Source organism: Oncorhynchus masou, chromosome 29 (assembly GCF_036934945.1).
Source record: "Oncorhynchus masou masou isolate Uvic2021 chromosome 29, UVic_Omas_1.1, whole genome shotgun sequence".
NCBI classification, from domain to species: domain Eukaryota; kingdom Metazoa; phylum Chordata; class Actinopteri; order Salmoniformes; family Salmonidae; genus Oncorhynchus; species Oncorhynchus masou.
In genome coordinates this window covers 87,876,247-87,897,478 of record NC_088240.1, presented here as the reverse complement: position 1 = coordinate 87,897,478, position 21,232 = coordinate 87,876,247, and the positions used below count along the sequence as shown (strand labels likewise).

The 21,232-nt window shown below is 48.5% G+C and overlaps 2 protein-coding genes across 5 annotated transcripts in view; one reads left to right on the top strand and one right to left on the bottom strand.

The window, feature by feature from the left end:
* Window positions 1-21,232, top strand: part of ahr1a (aryl hydrocarbon receptor 1a) — a 359,463-nt gene that overhangs the window by 123,038 nt on the left and 215,193 nt on the right.
* The window catches only part of hdac9b (histone deacetylase 9b), a 174,552-nt gene that overhangs the window by 10,761 nt on the left and 142,559 nt on the right, over window positions 1-21,232 (bottom strand). For all 4 annotated transcript variants that reach the window (XM_064946764.1, XM_064946762.1, XM_064946761.1 and 1 more), the window contains 3 exons: window positions 7,435-7,566; window positions 4,519-4,634; window positions 2,106-2,231 (listed from right to left, as the gene is read on the bottom strand). In XM_064946764.1, coding sequence (XP_064802836.1) covers window positions 2,106-2,231; window positions 4,519-4,634; window positions 7,435-7,566 — 374 coding nt within the window. The remainder of the gene's footprint in view (window positions 1-2,105; window positions 2,232-4,518; window positions 4,635-7,434; window positions 7,567-21,232) is intronic.

Below are 21,232 nucleotides of genomic sequence, written 5' to 3'. Positions count from 1 at the left end.
TAGCTAGCCAGGATCAGGTCATGGTGTCTGGTTGTACTAGCTAGCCAGGACCAGGTCATGGTGGCTGGTTGTACTAGCTAGCCAGGACCAGGTCATGGTGGCTGGTTGTACTGGCTAGCCAGGATCAGGTCATGGTGGCTGGTTGTACTAGCTAGCCAGGATCAGGTCATGGTGGCTGGTTGTACTAGCTAGCCAGGATCAGGTCACGGGTGGCTGGTTATACTAGCTAGCCAGGACCAGGTCAAGGATGGCTGGTTGTACTAGCTAGCCAGGATCAGGTCACGGGTGGCTGGTTGTACTAGCTAGCCAGGATCAGGTCACGGGTGGCTGGTTGTACTAGCTAGCCAGGATCAGGTCATGGTGTCTGGTTGTACTAGCTAGCCAGGATCAGGTCATGGTGGCTGGTTGTACTAGTTAGCCAGGATCAGGTCATGGTGGCTGGTTGTACTAGCTAGCCAGGATCAGGTCATGGTGTCTGGTTGTACTAGCTAGCCAGGATCAGGTCATGGTGGCTGGTTGTACTAGCTAGCCAGGATCAGGTCACGGGTGGCTGGTTGTACTAGCTAGCCAGGATCAGGTCACGGGTGGCTGGTTGTACTAGCTAGCCAGGATCAGGTCACGGGTGGCTGGTTGTACTAGCTAGCCAGGATCAGGTCATGGTGTCTGGTTGTACTAGCTAGCCAGGATCAGGTCATGGTGGCTGGTTGTACTAGCTAGCCAGGATCAGGTCATGGTGTCTGGTTGTACTAGCTAGCCAGGATCAGGTCATGGTGGCTGGTTGTACTAGCTAGCCAGGATCAGGTCATGGTGGCTGGTTGTACTAGCTAGCCAGGATCAGGTCATGGTGGCTGGTTGTACTAGTTAGCCAGGATCAGGTCATGGTGGCTGGTTGTACTAGCTAGCCAGGATCAGGTCATGGTGTCTGGTTGTACTAGCTAGCCAGGATCAGGTCATGGTGGCTGGTTGTACTAGCTAGCCAGGATCAGGTCATGGTGGCTGGTTGTACTAGCTAGCCAGGATCAGGTCATGGTGGCTGGTTGTACTAGCTAGCCAGGATCAGGTCATGGTGTCTGGTTGTACTAGTTAGCCAGGATCAGGTCAAGGGTGGCTGGTTGTACTAGCTAGCCAGGATCAGGTCAAGGGTGGCTGGTTGTACTAGCTAGCCAGGATCAGGTCATGGTGTCTGGTTGTACTAGTTAGCCAGGATCAGGTCATGGTGGCTGGTTGTACTGGCTAGCCAGGATCAGGTCAAGGATGGCTGGTTGTACTAGTTAGCCAGGATCAGGTCAAGGATGGCTGGTTGTACTAGCTAGCCAGGATCAGGTCAAGGATGGCTGGTTGTACTAGTTAGCCAGGATCAGGTCATGGTGTCTGGTTGTACTAGCTAGCCAGGATCAGGTCATGGTGTCTGGTTGTACTAGTTAGCCAGGATCAGGTCGTGGTGGCTGGTTGTACTAGCTAGCCAGGATCAGGTCATGGTGTCTGGTTGTACTAGCTAGCCAGGACTAAGTCATGGTGGCTGGTTGTACTGGCTAACCAGGATCATATCATGGTGGCTGGTTATACTGGCTAACCAGGATCAGGGCATGGTGTTGGGAATTGATGGGAAATGATGTAAATATATCACTAGCCACTTTAAACAATGCTACCTTATATAATGTTACTTACCCTACATTATTCATCTCATATGCATACGTATATACTGTACTCTATATCATCGACTGCATCCTTATGTAATACATGTATCACTAGCCACTTTAACTATGCCACTTTGTTTACATACTCATCTCATATGTAAATACTGTACTCGATACCATCTACTGTATCTTGCCTATGCTGCTCTGTACCATCACTCATTCATATATCCGTATGTACATATTCTTTATCCCCTTACACTGTGTATAAGACAGTAGTTTAGGAGTTGTTAGTTAGATTACGTGTTGTTATTACTGCATTGTCGGAACTAGAAGCACAAGCATTTCGCTACACTCGCATTAACATCTGCTAACCATGTGTATGTTACAAATAAAATTTGATTTGATTTGATTTGGTGGCTGGTTGTGCTGGCTGACTAGGATCAGGTCATGGTGGGTGGTGGTACTCACGCTGATCTGGGAGGAGGTGGCGGAGAGGCCCAGGGTGATGTTGGGTAAGGAGGGAGACGTGTATAAGCTCAGAAGGTTGGACATGGAGCCCTCTGGACGAAATAACCTAGGCTGTGATGGCCAGCGCTGAAATGACAGGAAAGAGAGGGAGGGAGAGATAGAGAGAAAGAGAGATAGATAGAGAGAGAGATTTAGAAAATCGGACTATGGAACATTTAAAAGAGCAACAAGAGCACTGTAATAAACATTAATGCACTAAGACGGACGACGTTCCGGCTCCCTGCAGTATAGCAGAAAGATATGCGCTATTACTGACTGATGATCAAAATGAGTGCCACTTAAAAGTGTGTCATCAAATTGTAGGATATTGTGAAGACAACATGATCAGGTATCGTTTAGCATCACCCCCCCCCCCCACCCACCAGAAATCTACCCTTCTCTTCAAAAGATCTCTGTACCCTGTCCCTGGTCTTCCCATCCTCCAGCCCCAGGCCTCACCCTCCTCAGGCTACTCTCTCTACCAGAGAACATCAGTGTAGCTGGGGCATGCTTCCTGTACCCAGCAGGGCCAGCAGAGCAGCCTAGCAGCATGTGGTTCTGGAAGGGCCGTGTTTATCCTTCCAACCCCCTCTAGTATTCAGTGACCTGAACAGGGATATCCGGCCTGTATTCCACCCCAGGGACCCGTTCCCTCTGAAAAAGGATACCTAATGTAACGGTGCACAAACACGACTTGCTTTTGCAACAGGCATGAGGCCTTCGGTTAGCCCCCGCCGGTTAGCCCCCGCCGGTTAGCCCCCGCCGGTTAGCCCCCGCCGGTTAGCCCCCGCCGGTTAGCCCCCGCCGGTTAGCCCCCGCCAGTTAGCCCCCGCCGGTTAGCCCCCGCCGGTTAGCCCCCGCCGGTTAGCCCCCGCCAGTTAGCCCCTGCCAGTTAGCCCCTGCCAGTTAGCCCCCACCAGTTAGCCCCCACCAGTTAGCCCCCGCCAGTTAGCCCCCGCCGGTTAGCCCCTGCCAGTTAGCCCCCACCAGTTAGCCCCCACTAACAGTCCTGCCACAGTACGTTTCATGAGAGAACGAGTCTTAGCTTTGGGCTGATACAATAGCAATCCTCTGTGTTTATGTTGTTAGCATGTGGGTGGGTGTCTTTGGCTACCAGCGCCTGGGATATCAATTAAGCTCCACGGTTCCCCCCCTCCTACCCCCCTCCACCCCAATGGCAGGCCTGTTACTCCCCTCTCAATGTCACTGAGGTCCCTGAAAGAGTAAACATCGCTGGTTAAAGAAAACACAGCTGCTCTGTTAAAGATGGTTCAGAGATGTATCATATCTGCCACCCGCTAGAACGCAGTGTTTTGTGAGGCTGGGGTCCTCGGAGAGCCCCTGCACCCGGCTAGTTACTGAGTCAGGAATCTATTGGGGAAGGCCTCAGAAGGAAGGGAACAACTCACAGGGCTGTGGTCAGACAGCTCAGTGACAGATATACTATGACACGCCAACAGAACGCTTAGCTTGGATTCTTTTAGACTGCTTTTGGAATATTTTTGTTGTTGTTGAATATTTGGATTCTATTTTAGCGTAGAGTAGCTAAATAGCTTGCACAATACGTGTTGAGCAAGGGAAAAAATCAAGAGGTATGAAAATTGTGAATCGAGATACTGGATGAGGCATTTTAACCACAAAACCATAGGGAAACACACAGGGATCCAATTTGCTTTCTGCCCTGAGAATTTATAGAGATTGAATTGCAACAAAAATTTTGCTGCCAATATTGCCTCACCATAAGAGTTCATGCCATGGATATGCAAACGCTTTGCATTTCACCCTTTATGAAAAATAAGACATAAGAAGAAAAAGGAAAATAAATAGTAAGTAAAAAGAAAGAAGTAAAGCAGGTGTGTATTACGTATGTGGACATTATGGGAGAGCTGTGTCTCTTTACCCTCAGTGTGTCATTTCTACTGGACTGTAACAGACTGAATGCTTAGAGACAGACGGCAGGGACAACTGGCTGTTTTCATAGCTGCACATACACACACACACACACACACACACACACACACACACACACACACACACACACACACACACACACACACACACACACACACACACACACACACACACACACACACACACACACACACACACACACACACACACACACACACACACATGACTTAAGAAGTTAGATTTTCACGATTCAGATTATTTATCTTGAATCCACTTGAATCAATTAAAAGTCACTGTAGTGTGTAGAGGATAAATACGAGCGGTCTGGCTACTGTTCTTTGGCTTTTGCTTTGGTTGCTCTTTGGGGTTTAAGCCGGGTCACTGTGAAGCACTTTGTGACAACTGCTGATATAAAAAGGGCTTTATAAAATAAAATGGATTGATTGATGGTCTGGGTTCGTACTTCCGTTTTTGTGGTGGTGGGGAGAGAGGAGGGCCCGTTCTCAGCCCCCAGGGCGCTGGAGGCTCCGATGGGAGAGCTGGGTCCTGAGCCTGGGGCACTGTTGGTGACTGTAGAGTCTGTGAAGAGGACGGAGATAATGTTAGTGGCTGTAGAGTCTGTGAAGTGAACAGACATAATGTTGGTGACTGTAGAGTCTGTGAAGAGGACGGAGATAATGTTAGTGACTGTAGAGTCTGTGAAGGGGACAGAGATAATGTTAGTGGCTGTAGAGTCTGTGAAGAGGACAAAGATAATGTTAGTGACTGTAGCGTCTGTGAAGAGGACAGAGATAATGTTAGTGACTGTAGAGTCTGTGAAGGGGACAGAGATAATATTAGTGGCTGTAGAGTTTGTGAAGAGGACAGAGAAAATATTAGTTACTGTAGCGTCTGTGAAGGGGACAGAGATAATATTAGGGACTGTAGAGTCTGTGAAGAGGACAGAGATAATGTTAGTGACTGTAGAGTCTGTGAAGGGGACAGAGATAATGTTAGTGACTGTAGAGTCTGTGAAGCGGACAGAGATAATATTAGTGACTGTAGCGTCTGTGAAGGGGACAGAGATAATGTTAGTGACTGTAGAGTCTGTGAAGGGGGAGAGATAATGTTAGTGGCTGTAGAGTCTGTGAAGGGGACAGAGATAATGTTAGTGACTGTAGAGTTTGTGAAGGGGACAGAGATAATGTTAGTGGCTTTAGAGTCTGTAAATAGGACAGAGATAATGTTAGTGGCTGTAGAGTCTGTGAAGAGGATGGAGATAATGTTAGTGGCTGTAGAGTCTGTGAAGGGGACAGAGATAATGTTAGTGACTGTAGAGTCTGTGAAGGGGACAGAGATACTATTAGTGGCTGTAGAGTTTGTGAAGAGGACAGAGAAAATATTAGTTACTGTAGCATCTGTGAAGAGGACAGAGATAATATTAGGGACTGTAGAGTCTGTGAAGAGGACAGAGATAATGTTAGTGACTGTAGAGTCTGTGAAGAGGACAGAGATAATGTTAGTGACTGTAGAGTCTGTGAAGGGGACAGAGATAATGTTAGTGACTGTAGAGTCTGTGAAGCGGACAGAGATAATGATAGTGACTGTAGCGTCTGTGAAGAGGACAGAGATAATGTTAGTGACTGTAGAGTCTGTAAAGAGGACAGAGATAATATTAGTGACTGTAGCGTCTGTGAAGGGGACAGAGATAATATTAGTGACTGTAGAGTCTGTGAAGGGGGAGAGATAATGTTAGTGGCTGTAGAGTCTGTGAAGGGGACAGAGATAATGTTAGTGACTGTAGCATCTGTGAAGAGGACAGAGATAATATTAGGGACTGTTGAGTCTGTGAAGGGGACAGAGATAATGTTAGTGGCTTTAGAGTCTGTAAATAGGACAGAGATAATATTAGTGGCTGTAGAGTCTGTGAAGAGGACAGAGATAATGTTAGTGACTGTAGAGTCTGTGAAGAGGACAGAGATAATGTTAGTGACTGTAGAGTCTGTGAAGAGGACAGAGATCATGTTAGTGGCTGTAGAGTTTGTGAAGGGGACAGAGATAATGTTAGTGGCTTTAAAGTCTGTAAATAGGACAGAGATAATGTTAGTGGCTGTAGAGTCTGTGAAGAGGATGGAGATAATGTTAGTGGCTGTAGAGTCTGTGAAGGGGACAGAGATAATGTTAGTGACTGTAGAGTCTGTGAAGGGGACAGAGATAATATTAGTGGCTGTAGAGTTTGTGAAGAAGACAGAGAAAATATTAGTTACTGTAGCATCTGTGAAGAGGACAGAGATAATATTAGGGACTGTAGAGTCTGTGAAGAGGACAGAGATAATGTTAGTGACTGTAGAGTCTGTGAAGAGGACAGAGATAATGTTAGTGACTGTAGAGTCTGTGAAGCGGACAGAGATAATGATAGTGACTGTAACATCTGTGAAGAGGACAGAGATAATGATAGTGACTGTAGAGTCTGTGAAGGGGACAGAGATAATGTTAGTGACTGTAGCGTCTGTGAAGAGGACAGAGATAATGTTAGTGACTGTAGAGTCTGTGAAGAGGACAGAGATAATGTTAGTGACTGTAGAGTCTATGAAGAGGACAGAGAAAATATTAGTTACTGTAGAGTCTGTGAAGAGGACAGAGATACTGTTAGTGACTGTAGAGTCTATGAAGAGGACAGAGATAATGTTAGTGACTGTAGAGTCTGTGAAGAGGACAGAGATAATGTTAGTGACTGTAGAGTCTGTGAAGGGGACAGAGATAATGTTAGTGACAGTAGCGTCTGTGAAGAGGACAGAGATAATGATAGTGACTGTAGCGTCTGTGAAGGGGACAGAGATAATATTAGTGACTGTAGAGTCTGTGAAGGGGACAGAGATAATGTTAGTGACTGTAGCATCTGTGAAGAGGACAGAGATAATGTTAGTGACTGTAGCATCTGTGAAGAGGACAGAGATAATATTAGTGACTGTAGAGTCTGTGAAGGGGACAGAGATAATGTTAGTGACTGTAGAGTCTGTGAAGGGGACAGAGATAATGTTAGTGACTGTAGCGTCTGTGAAGAGGACAGAGATAATGTTAGTGAATGTAGAGTCTGTGAAGGGGACAGAGATAATGTTAGTGACTGTAGAGTCTGTGAAGAGGACAGAGATAATGTTAGTGACTGTAGCCTCTGTGAAGAGGACAGAAATAATGTTAGTGACTGTAGAGTTTGTGAAGGGGACAGAGATAGAGATTGTTATTGGCTATAAAGAGGACATAAATAGACATAAAGGAGTGACAGGGAAACAAGCTCCTAACACCATAATGTGTCCTTTGGCTGCACCATCACAGATCTCTCTGTCAATACAGAGTTATTTCACAGCAGAACTGCTACAATATGTGTCAACAACAATCATACCCATAATTTCTAGGGCCCTCTTCTTGTAGGGGGTCATGACGTTGCTGTCTTTCCTCTTCAGCAGTGGACTACTCCTCCTCTCTGCTACCTTCTGCTTCAGTCTAGACTTCACCTTCAGGTTGGGCTCTGAGGCTGGAGGAGGACAGAGAGAGGAGGGAGAGAGGGGATGGTTTAGTAAGACTCAGGCTAGAGGAGGACAGAGAGAGAGAGGGAGAGGGGGAGAGAGGGAGAGAGAGAGAGAGAGAGAGAGAGAGAGAGGGGGAGAGAGAGAGAGAGGGGGGGAGAGAGAGGGAGTGGTTTCTTAAGACTGAGGCTGGAGGAGTAGAGAGAGATGGGGAGTGGTTTCTTAAGACTGAGGCTGGAGGAGGAGAGAGAGACTATGGTTTAGCATAGTTCATCAGGTCCTTCGTACTATACTCCATGTACTAGATATATTTATATGCCTGTAGTGGTTGATGTTGGTGGCCACTGTCACTAACAGAAGACAGCCACCAATCAGCTTGAGTTCCCTCAAAGAAATGTTTACCAGTGGGAGGTACTGTAGCTCACGCCTGACAGGATTCCAAAGATGGTTTTGATATATTGTAGACCAGACCAGGATAGAATGACACATACCCTCCATATCTTTAAACACAATCCTAAAAATGAGGAACAACTCAGCAAGGTCAGAATAGTGGTCCTGTCAACGTTTTAATACATTTAAACCAGTAAGAAGAAGTATAGACACAGTTCTGGTGGTTTCTCTTCAACCAAATGACACCATTTCATTTCAGAGAGAAGATTCTGAGCTGTTTGAGGAGATACAATGAGTCAAGATTGGGCCCATTTCCACCTCATCTGGTCTAAATTAGGTTGAGCAACATACAGGGTCTCACTAAGTGAAGTGGTCGCTACCTGCTGCCCTGGTGACCACAGCCTGATACAGTAGCAGCAGTTAAACTAACACAAACTCATGGCAGATGTTTCAGATACGTTCCTCACACCATCCCCACATTCCTAATGCAAAGCAGAGATACCACCCTAAACACACACACACACACACACACACACACACACACACACACACACACACACACACACACACACACACACACACACACACACACACACACACACACACACACACACACACACACACACACACACACACACACACACACACACACAAACAAACACACACACACACTCCCATGCCACTGGACAAACACATCCCAGGCTAAATAAATCCAGACCCACTATTAGATGAAGTCCTAATGGACAGACTGTTTGACAGGAATATGAAGAAAGTCAAGTAGTGACAGAGAGAAGTTGAGAGAGTGACTACTGGACTGCTACCAAGGAGTAGGAAACATGTACAAATAACATGGAACCAAGCCAAATGATCAGCTCCTACTATTTATTTATTTGATTTATTTCGCCTTTATTTAACCAGGTAGGCCAGTTGAGAACAAGTTCTCATTTACAACTGCGACCTGGCCAAGATAAAGCAAAGCAGTGTGAACAGACAACAACACAAAGTTACACTTAAACAAATGTACAGTCAAAAACACAAAAGAAAATAAAAATAGAAAAATGTATGTACAGTGTTTGCAAATGTAGAAGAGTAGGGAGGTAGGCAATAAATAGGCTCTAGAGGCGAAAATAATTACAATTTAGCATTAATACTGGAGTGATAGATGTGCAGATGATGATGTGCAAGTAGAGATACTGGGGTGCATAAGAGCAAGAGGGTCAGTAATAATATGGGGATGAGGTAATCGGGGTGCTATTTACAGATTGGTTGTGTAAAGGTACAGTGATTGGTAAGCTGCTAAAGTTAGAGAGGGAGATTTAAGACTCCAGCTTCAGAGATTTTTTCAATTCGTTACAGTCATTGGCAGCAGAGATCTGGAAGGAAAGGCAGGCCAAAGGAAGTGTTGGCTTTGTGGATGACCAGTGAGATATACCTGCTGGAGCGCGTGCTGCTGGTGGGTGTTGCTATGGTGACCAGTGAGCTGATATAAGGAGGGGCTTTACCTAGCAAAGACTTATAGATGACCTGGAGCCAGTGGGTTTGGCGACGGATATGTAGTGAGGGCCAGCCAACGAGAACATACAGGTCGCAGTGGTGGGTAGTATATGGGGCTTTGGTGACAAAACGGATGCCACTGTGATAGACTACATCCAGTTTGCTGAGTAGAGTGTTGGAGGCTATTTTGGAAATGACATCGCCAAAGTCAAGGATCGGTAGGATAGTCAGTTTCACGAGGGTATTTTTGGCAGCATGAGTGAAGGAGGCTTTGTTGCAAAATAGGAAGCCGATTTTAGATTTAATTTTGGATTGGGGATTCTTAATGTGAGTCTGAGCTCCTAGCTCAACTCACCCCAAATGACACCCTATTGCCTATTTAGTGCACTACTTTTGACCAGAGCCCTTATGGGCACTAATAAGGAAAACTGAGGGTGCAATTTGGGACGCAACCATGGCCCAGCTAAGGTCCAGGCTCTGAGACCCCCCCCCCTTTCACTGTCTCTCTCTCTCTCTCTCTCTCTCTCTCTCTCTCTCTCTCTCTCTCTCTCTCTCTCCCTACAGCCCTGGAATCCCCTCCACTCACACTTTAACACTACTGACATCCAGGTCAACACTGAGGTCGACATACTAGTGCTGTACTAGGAGGATCCAGGTCAACACAGAGGTCTACCTACTAGTGCTGTAGGAGAAGGATCCAGATCAACACAGAGGTCAACCTACTAGTGCCGTAGGAGGAGGATCCAGATCAACACAGAGGTCAACCTACTAGTGCTGTAGGAGGAGGATCCAGATCAACATAGAGGTCAACCTACTAGTGCCGTAGGAGGAGGATGCAGGTCAACACAGAGGTCAACACAGAGGTCAACCTACTAGTGCTGTAGGAGGAGGATCCAGATCAACATAGAGGTCAACCTACTAGTGCCGTAGGAGGAGGATCCAGATCAACACAGAGGTCAACACAGAGGTCAACACAGAGGTCAACCTACTAGTGCTGTAGGAGGAGGATGGAGCACAAAGTTACATAAACGGCCATCTCAGTAATATACAATAACTAAACACCATGTTGTTTCAATTATTTATCCTTTCCTTGAGGTCAATTATTGAGAAGGGTTGTTTTTGAGATGCGACCATACGACATGATGTTGCACAAGGGAGACGAGGAGAGGGGAGAACACGAGCGGGGGGGGTTAGGGGGTGTTGACAGGGCCAGATGCTTCTATTTTGAGAGTCCTGTCAAATACAGCAGCACCAGCCCCTCTCTCTGTCTATCAGCCATCAGTCCTGTGAGTGAGGGGTACTGAAAGAGAGGAAGAGAGAGAGAGAGAGAGACAGAGAGAGAGAAAGCGCTGCAGGGAGTCTTCATGAATCCTCTTCATGCCCCGCTGCCCTGATTGCTTTCTATTTTTAGCACTGCTCCGTTCGCTCCGTCACCACGGGAACGCCAGACAGCGGCGAAGTGGGAAACGGACAGAATTTATCACCGTGTTTGTGTTCCAAATAGCACCCTATTCCCTATATAGTGCACTACTGTTTTTAAGGCAAAGGGTACCATTTAGGACACATATCATTAGTCTCTGTGGAAAAACCAGTGGTAGCGTTACCTGCCTACGACGCAACAGGAAGAGAAGCTGGCAGCAGACATCTCTAACTAACACAGCTCTCACGTTGATACAAACACCTGGGCCACTTCATTGGTTAACTGGCAAAGTGCCAAGAACACATCACCCAACTAAAACAGGTAGCAATATGAATGAGCCACGATGTGTTTAACATGTCCATACAACAACCAGGTTATTACATTAGAAAGTCCTGGGTTGGAAGTTGGTGGAGGCTGAATGTGTGATGTCTCCTCTCCATCTCAATGTTAACTCTGCTGTCAGCGTGATGCCTGTCTCCACTCAATCTCAATGTTAACTCTGCTGTCAGTGTGATGCCTGTCTCCACTCAATCTCAATGTTAACTCTGCTGTCAGTGTGATGCCTGTCTCCTCTCCATCTCAATGTTAACTCTGCTGTCAGTGTGATGCCTGTCTCCACTACATCTCAATGTTAACTCTGCTGTCAGTGTGATGCCTGTCTCCACTACATCTCAATGTTAACTCTGCTGTCAGTGTGATGCCTGTCTCCACTACATCTCAATGTTAACTCTGCCTGTCTCCACTACATCTCAATGTTAACTCTGCCTGTCTCCACTACATCTCAATGTTAACTCTGCCTGTCTACACTACATCTCAATGTTAACTCTGCCTGTCTACACTACATCTCAATGTTAACTCTGCTGTCAGTGTGATGCCTGTCTCCTCTCCATCTCAATGTTAACTCTGCCTGTCTCCACTACATCTCAATGTTAACTCTGCTGTCAGTGTGATGCCTGTCTCCTCTCCATCTCAATGTTAACTCTGCTGTCAGTGTGATGCCTGTCTCCACTACATCTCAATGTTAACTCTGCTGTCAGTGTGATGCCTGTCTCCACTCAATCTCAATGTTAACTCTGCTGTCAGTGTGATGCCTGTCTCCACTACATCTCAATGTTAACTCTGCTGTCAGTGTGATGCCTGTCTCCACTACATCTCAATGTTAACTCTGCTGTCAGTGTGATGCCTGTCTCCACTACATCTCAATGTTAACTCTGCTGTCAGTGTGATGCCTGTCTCCACTCAATCTCAATGTTAACTCTGCTGTCAGTGTGATGCCTTCTCCATTAGGCTGCCGGACCAAAACAAGGCCAGGTGGCTGGCTTGGGGGACTCTTAGGTTGTGTCCCAAATGGCACTCTATTCCCGATATAGTGCTCTGCTTTTGACCAGGCCCAGAGGGCCCGTAGTGCACTATGTAGGGAATAGGGTGCCATTTGGGACCAAGCCTTACATAAGACTAAATCAAATAAAATCAAATCAACTTTTATTTGTCACATACACATGGTTAGCAGATGTTAATGCGAGTGTAGCGAAATGCTTGTGCTTCTAGTTCCGACAATGCAGTAATAACCAACAAGTAACCTAACTAACAATTCCAAAACTACTGTCTTATACACAAGTGTAAGGGGATAAAGAATATGTACATAAAGATATATGAATGAGTGATGGTACAGAGCAGCATAGGCAAGGTACAGTAGATGGTATCGAGTACAGTATATACATATGAGATGAGTATATAAACAAAGTGGCATAGTTAAAGTGGCTAGTGATACATGTATTACATAAGGATGCAGTAGATGATATAGAGTACAGTATATACGTATACATATGAGATTAATAATGTAGGGTATGTAAACATTATATTAGGTAGCATTGTTTAAAGTGGCTAGTGATATATTTTACATCATTTCCCATCAATTCCCATTATTAAAGTGGCTGGAGTTGAGTCAGTGTGTTGGCAGCAGCCACTCAATGTTAGTGGTTGCTGTTTAACAGTCTGATGGCCTTGAGATAGAAGCTGTTTTTCAGTCTCTCGGTCCCAGCTTTGATGCACCTGTACTGACCTCGCCATCTGGATGACAGGGGGTGAACAGGCAGTGGCTTGGGTGGTTATTGTCCTTGATGATCTTTATGGCCGTTCCTGTAACATCGGGTGGTGTAGGTGTCCTGGAGGGCAGGTTTGCCCCCGGTGATGCGTTGTGCAGACCTCACTACCCTCTGGAGAGCCTTACGGTTGTGGGCGGAGCAGTTGCCGTACCAGGCGGTGATGCAGCCCGCCAGGATGCTCTCGATTGTGCATCTGTAGAAGTTTGTGAGTGCTTTTGGTGACAAGCCAAATTTCTTCAGCCTGCTGAGGTTGAAGAGGCGCTGCTGCGCCTTCTTCACGATGCTGTCTGTGTGAGTGGACCAATTCAGTTTGTCTGTGATGTGTATGCCAAGGAACTTAAAACTTACTACCCTCTCCACTACTGTTCCATCGATTTGGATAGGGGGGTGTTCCCTCTGCTGTTTCCTGAAATCCACAATCATCTCCTTAGTTTTGTTGACGTTGAGTGTGAGGATATTTTCCTGACACCACACTCCGAGGGCCCTCACCTCCTCCCTGTAGGCCGTCTCGTCGTTGTTGGTAATCAAGCCTACCACTGTTGTGTCGTCCGCAAACTTGATGATTGAGTTGGAGGCGTGCGTGACCACGCAGTCGTGGGTGAACAGGGAGTACAGGAGAGGGCTCAGAACGCACCCTTGTGGGGCCCCAGTGTTGAGGATCAGCGGGGAGGAGATGTTGTTACCTACCCTCACCACCTGGGGGCGGCCCGTCAGGAAGTCCAGTACCCAGTTGCACAGGGCGGGGTCGAGACCCAGTGTGGTTGAGATTGCATCGTCTGTGGACCTATTTGGGCGGTAAGCAAATTGGAGTGGGTCTAGGGTGTCAGGTAGGGTGGAGGTGATATGGTCCTTGACTAGTCTCTCAAAGCACTTCATGATGACGGAAGTGAGTGCTACGGGGCGGTAGTCGTTTAGCTCAGTTGCCTTAGCTTTCTTGGGAACAGGAACAATGGTGGCCCTCTTGAAGCATGTGGGAACAGCAGACTGGTATAGGGATTGATTGAATATGTCCGTAAACACACCAGCCATATGCTGGGACACTGTGCTGTTGGCTACAAGGCTTTACTTTTATACCCTTTTCATACAAACTTGTACTGTTCTGTACTGGCTCAGATATACAGCTCGGCTCAGCTGGCTCAGATATACAGCTGGCTCAGATATACAGCTCGGCTCAGCTGGCTCAGATATACAGCTGGCTCAGATATACAGCTCGGCTCAGCTGACTCAGATATACAGCTCGGCTCAGCTGGCTCAGATATACAGCTGGCTCAGATATACAGCTCGGCTCAGCTGGCTCAGATATACAGCTCGGCTCAGCTGGCTCAGATATACAGCTCGGCTCAGCTGGCTCAGATATACAGCTCGGCTAAGCTGGCTCAGATATACAGCTCGGCTCAGCTGGGTAAGATATACAGCTCGGCTCAGCTGGCTCAGATATACAGCTCAGCTCAGCTGGCTCAGATATACAGCTCGGCTCAGATATACAGCTCGGCTCAGCTGGCTCAGATATACAGCTCAGCTCAGCTGGCTCAGATATACAGCTCGGCTCAGCTGGCTCAGATATACAGCTCGGCTCAGCTGGCTCAGATATACAGCTGGCTCAGATATACAGCTCGGCTCAGCTGGCTCAGATATACAGCTCGGCTCAGCTGGCTCAGATATACAGCTCGGCTCAGCTGGCTCAGATATACAGCTCTGGCTCAGGCTCAGCTGGCTCAGATATACAGCTCGGCTCAGCTGGCTCAGATATACAGCTCGGCTCAGCTGGCTCAGATATACAGCTCGGCTCAGCTGGCTCAGATATACAGCTCGGCTCAGCTGGCTCAGATATACAGCTCGGCTCAGCTGGCTCAGATATACAGCTCGGCTCAGCTGGGTAGATATACAGCTGGCTCAGATATACAGCTCAGCTCAGCTGCTGGCTCAGATATACAGCTCGGCTCAGATATACAGCTCGGCTCAGCTGGCTCAGATATACAGCTCAGCTCAGCTGGCTCAGATATACAGCTCGGCTCAGCTGGCTCAGATATACAGCTCGGCTCAGCTGGCTCAGATATACAGCTGGCTCAGATATACAGCTCGGCTCAGCTGGCTCAGATATACAGCTCGGCTCAGCTGGCTCAGATATACAGCTCGGCTCAGCTGGCTCAGATATACAGCTCTCAGGCTCAGCTGGCTCAGATATACAGCTCGGCTCAGCTGGCTCAGATATACAGCTCGGCTCAGCTGGCTCAGATATACAGCTCGGCTCAGCTGGCTCAGATATACAGCTCGGCTCAGCTGGCTCAGATATACAGCTCGGCTCAGCTGGGTAAGATATACAGCTCGGCTCAGCTGGCTCAGATATACAGCTCAGCTCAGCTGGCTCAGATATACAGCTCGTCTCAGCTGGCTCAGATATACAGCTCGGCTCAGCTGGCTCAGATATACAGCTGGCTCAGATATACAGCTCGGCTCAGCTGGCTCAGATATACAGCTCGGCTCAGCTGGCTCAGATATACAGCTCGGCTCAGCTGGCTCAGATATACAGCTCGGCTCAGCTGGGTAAGATATACAGCTGGCTCAGATATACAGCTCAGCTCAGCTGGCTCAGATATACAGCTCGGCTCAGCTGGCTCAGATATACAGCTCGGCTCAGCTGGCTCAGATATACAGCTGGCTCAGATATACAGCTCGGCTCAGCTGGCTCAGATATACAGCTGGCTCAGATATACAGCTCGGCTCAGCTGGCTCAGATATACAGCTCGGCTCAGCTGGCTCAGATATACAGCTTGCTCAGATATACAGCTCGGCTCAGCTGGGTAAGCTATACAGCTGGCTCAGATATACAGCTCGGCTCAGCTGGGTAAGCTATACAGCTGGCTCAGATATACAGCTCGGCTCAGCTGGGTAAGCTATACAGCTGGCTCAGATATACAGCTGGCTCAGATATACAGCTCGGCTCAGCTGGCTCAGATATACAGCTCGGCTCAGATATACAGCTCGGCTCAGCTGGCTCAGATATACAGCTGGCTCAGATATACAGCTCGGCTCAGATATACAGCTCGGCTCAGCTGGCTCAGATATACAGCTCGGCTCAGCTGGCTCAGATATACAGCTCGGCTCAGCTGGCTCAGATATACAGCTGGCTCAGCTGGCTCAGATATACAGCTCGGCTCAGCTGGCTCAGATATACAGCTGGCTCAGATATACAGCTCGGCTCAGCTGGCTCAGATATACAGCTCGGCTCAGCTGGCTCAGATATACAGCTCGGCTCAGCTGGGTAAGATATACAGCTCGGCTCAGCTGGCTCAGATATACAGCTCGGCTCAGCTGGCTCAGATATACAGCTCGGCTCAGCTGGCTCAGATATACAGCTCGGCTCAGCTGGCTCAGATATACAGCTCGGCTCAGCTGGCTCAGATATACAGCTGGCTCAGATATACAGCTCGGCTCAGCTGGCTCAGATATACAGCTCGGCTCAGCTGGCTCAGATATACAGCTGGCTCAGATATACAGCTCGGCTCAGCTGGGTAAGCTATACAGCTGGCTCAGATATACAGCTCGGCTCAGCTGGGTAAGCTATACAGCTGGCTCAGATATACAGCTCGGCTCAGCTGGCTCAGTAAGCTATACAGCTGGCTCAGATATACAGCTGGCTCAGATATACAGCTCGGCTCAGCTGGCTCAGATATACAGCTCGGCTCAGATATACAGCTCGGCTCAGCTCAGCTGGCTCAGATATACAGCTGGCTCAGATATACAGCTCGGCTCAGATATACAGCTCGGCTCAGCTGGCTCAGATATACAGCTGGCTCAGATATACAGCTCGGCTCAGCTGGCTCAGATATACAGCTCTCAGATGGCTCAGCTGGCTCAGATATACAGCTATCAGCTGGCTCAGATATACAGCTCAGCTGGCTCAGATATACAGCTCGGCTCAGCTGGCTCAGATATACAGCTCAGCTGGCTCAGATATACAGCTGGCTCAGCTGGCTCAGATATACAGCTCGGCTCAGCTGGGTAAGATATACAGCTCGGCTCAGCTGGCTCAGCTATACAGCTGGCTCAGATATACAGCTGGCGGCTCAGCTGGCTCAGATATACAGCTGGCTCAGATATACAGCTGGGCTCAGCTGGCTCAGATATACAGCTCGGCTCAGCTGGCTCAGATATACAGCTGGCTCAGATATACAGCTCGGCTCAGCTGGCTCAGATATACAGCTCGGCTCAGCTGGCTCAGATATACAGCTCGGCTCAGCTGGCTCAGATATACAGCTCGGCTAAGCTGGCTCAGATATACAGCTCGGCTCATCTGGGTAAGCTATACAGCTGGCTCAGATATACAGCTCGGCTCAGCTGGGTAAGCTATACAGCTGGCTCAGATATACAGCTCGGCTCAGCTGGGTAAGCTATACAGCTGGCTCAGATATACAGCTGGCTCAGATATACCGCTCGGCTCAGCTGGCTCAGATATACAGCTCGGCTCAGATATGCAGCTCGGCTCAGCTGGCTCAGATATACAGCTGGCTCAGATATACAGCTCGGCTCAGATATACAGCTCGGCTCAGCTGGCTCAGATATACAGCTGGCTCAGATATACAGCTCGGCTCAGCTGGCTCAGATATACAGCTCGGCTCAGCTGGCTCAGATATACAGCTCGGCTCAGCTGGCTCAGATATACAGCTCGGCTCAGCTGGGTAAGATATACAGCTCGGCTCAGCTGGCTCAGATATACAGCTGGCTCAGATATACAGCTCGGCTCAGCTGGCTCAGATATACAGCTGGCTCAGATATACAGCTCGGCTCAGCTGGCTCAGATATACAGCTCGGCTCAGCTGGCTCAGATATACAGCTGGCTCAGATATACAGCTCGGCTCAGCTGGCTCAGATATACAGCTCGGCTCAGCTGGCTCAGATATACAGCTGGCTCAGATATACAGCTCGGCTCAGCTGGCTCAGATATACAGCTCGGCTCAGCTGGCTCAGATATACAGCTCGGCTCAGCTGGCTCAGATATACAGCTCGGCTCAGCTGGGTAAGCTATACAGCTGGCTCAGATATACAGCTCGGCTCAGCTGGGTAAGCTATACAGCTGGCTCAGATATACAGCTCGGCTCAGCTGGGTAAGCTATACAGCTGGCTCAGATATACAGCTGGCTCAGATATACCGCTCGGCTCAGCTGGCTCAGATATACAGCTCGGCTCAGATATACAGCTCGGCTCAGCTGGCTCAGATATACAGCTGGCTCAGATATACAGCTCGGCTCAGATATACAGCTCGGCTCAGCTGGCTCAGATATACAGCTGGCTCAGATATACAGCTCGGCTCAGCTGGCTCAGATATACATCTGGCTCAGATATACAGCTCGGCTCAGCTGGCTCAGATATACAGCTCGGCTCAGCTGGCTCAGATATACAGCTCGGCTCAGCTGGCTCAGATATACAGCTCGGCTCAGCTGGCTCAGATATACAGCTCGGCTCAGCTGGGTAAGATATACAGCTCGGCTCAGCTGGCTCAGATATACAGCTGGCTCAGATATACAGCTCGGCTCAGCTGGCTCAGATATACAGCTGGCTCAGATATACAGCTCGGCTCAGCTGGCTCAGATATACAGCTCGGCTCAGCTGGCTCAGATATACAGCTGGCTCAGATATACAGCTCGGCTCAGCTGGCTCAGATATACAGCTCGGCTCAGCTGGCTCAGATATACAGCTGGCTCAGATATACAGCTCGGCTCAGCTGGCTCAGATATACAGCTCGGCTCAGCTGGCTCAGATGTACAGCTCGGCTCAGCTGGCTCAGATATACAGCTCGGCTCAGCTGGCTCAGATATACAGCTCGGCTCAGCTGGCTCAGATATACAGCTGGCTCAGATATACAGCTCGGCTCAGCTGGCTCAGATATACAGCTCGGCTCAGCTGGCTCAGATATACAGCTCGGCTCAGCTGGCTCAGATATACAGCTCGGCTCAGCTGGCTCAAATATACAGCTCGGCTCAGCTGGCTCAGATATACAGCTCGGCTCAGCTGGCTCAGATATACAGCTCGGCTCAGCTGGCTCAGATATACAGCTCGGCTCAGCTGGCTCAGATATACAGCTGGCTCAGCTCAGATATACAGCTCGGCTCAGCTGGCTCAGATATACAGCTCGGCTCAGCTGGCTCAGATATACAGCTCGGCTCAGCTGGCTCAGATATACAGCTGGCTCAGATATACAGCTCGGCTCAGATATACAGCTCGGCTCAGCTGGCTCAGATATACAGCTCGGCTCAGCTGGCTCAGATATACAGCTCGGCTCAGCTGGCTCAGATATACAGCTCGGCTCAGCTGGCTCAGATATACAGCTCGGCTCAGCTGGCTCAGATATACAGCTCGGCTCAGCTGGCTCAGATATACAGCTCAGCTCAGCTGGCTCAGATATACAGCTCGGCTCAGCTGGCTCAGATATACAGCTCGGCTCAGCTGGCTCAGATATACAGCTTGGCTCAGCTGGCTCAGATATACAGCTCGGCTCAGCTGGCTCAGATATACAGCTCGGCTCAGCTGGCTCAGATATTCAGCTCGGCTCAGCTGGCTCAGATATACAGCTCGGCTCAGCTGGCTCAGATATACAGCTCGGCTCAGCTGGCTCAGATATACAGCTCGGCTCAGCTGGCTCAGATATACAGCTGGCTCAGATATACAGCTCGGCTCAGCTGGCTCAGATATACAGCTCGGCTCAGCTGGCTCAGATATACAGCTCGGCTCAGCTGGCTCAGATATACAGCTCGGCTCAGCTGGCTCAGATATACAGCTCGGCTCAGCTGACTCAGATATACAGCTCGGCTCAGCTGGCTCAGATATACAGCTCGGCTCAGCTGGCTCAGATATACAGCTCGGCTCAGCTGGCTCAGATATACAGCTCGGCTCAGCTGGCTCAGATATACAGCTCGGCTCAGCTGGCTCAGATATACAGCTCGGCTCAGCTGGCTCAGATATACAGCTCGGCTCAGCTGGGTAAGATATACAGCTCGGCTCAGCTGGCTCAGATATACAGCTCGGCTCAGCTGGCTCAGATATACAGCTCGACCAGATTCTTTCCCTGTTCATAAGTCATTCTACGATACTAAAATCCATGAACCCTTCCCATGAACTCAGCCATTCCAGACAAATGTACAATGTTTCACCCGATTCTATTACTATTGAAATGAGCATGTCTCACCATGGGGAGGTACAAGGAGCAGGTTACTTTGCCTCCAGGCATCCAGGCCTTAAAATATCCCCTGGTTTCAGAAAGCAATGTGAAATCCACCTTCCACTGCACCTGCTACACACGTTTAGTAAGTGGGTCAAGAGTGGAGAGGGTGTTGCACCTCTCCTTTCCTCTAAGTCAGGCTGGTCTTACCACGGCCCGGGGCATCACATGATCTGAGACCTGTCTATTCTTGGACATTGCACAAAGAGGATGTACGGCCAAGTAAACAAGTTTATCACGTGGAATTGTATTGCTTTGTGGAATAAAAAGCTTTTTTGGGGGGAGGGGAGGGTGAAGGATGTATTCAAGGGACGGTCTTGTGATCAAAGCACGATGAATCCGCTAGGCCTTTTCTGATTAGAGAAGCCTAACATGGACTGATTCCAGAGGAGAGGAAGCATTTGTAATGCTTATGGGCTTAGTTCTTAAACAGCCTTCACCTTAATAAGTCTGTAGATGGAACACCATGAAGAAGAGACGAGGACCCACTGGACACACTGGCCTTAATAAGTCTGTAGATGGAACACCATGAAGAAGAGACGAGGACCCACTGGACACACTGGCCTTAATAAGTCTGTAGATGGAACACCATGAAGAAGAGACGAGGACCTACTGAACACACTGGCCTTAATAAGTCTGTAGATGGAACACCATGAAGAAGAGACGAGGACCCACTGGACACACTGGCCTTAATAAGTCTGTAGATGGAACACCATGAAGAAGAGACGAGGACCCACTGGACACACACTGGCCTTAATAAGTCTGTAGATGGAACACCATGAAGAAGAGACGAGGACCCACTGGACACACACTGGCCTTAATAAGTCTGTAGATGGAACACCATGAAGAAGAGACGAGGACCCACTGAACACACACTGGCCTTAATAAGTCTGTAGATGGAACACCATGAAGAAGAGACGAGGACCCACTGGACACACACACTGGCCTTAATAAGTCTGTAGATGGAACACCATGAAGAAGAGACGAGGACCCACTGAACACACACTGGCCTTAATAAGTCTGTAGATGGAACACCATGAAGAAGAGAC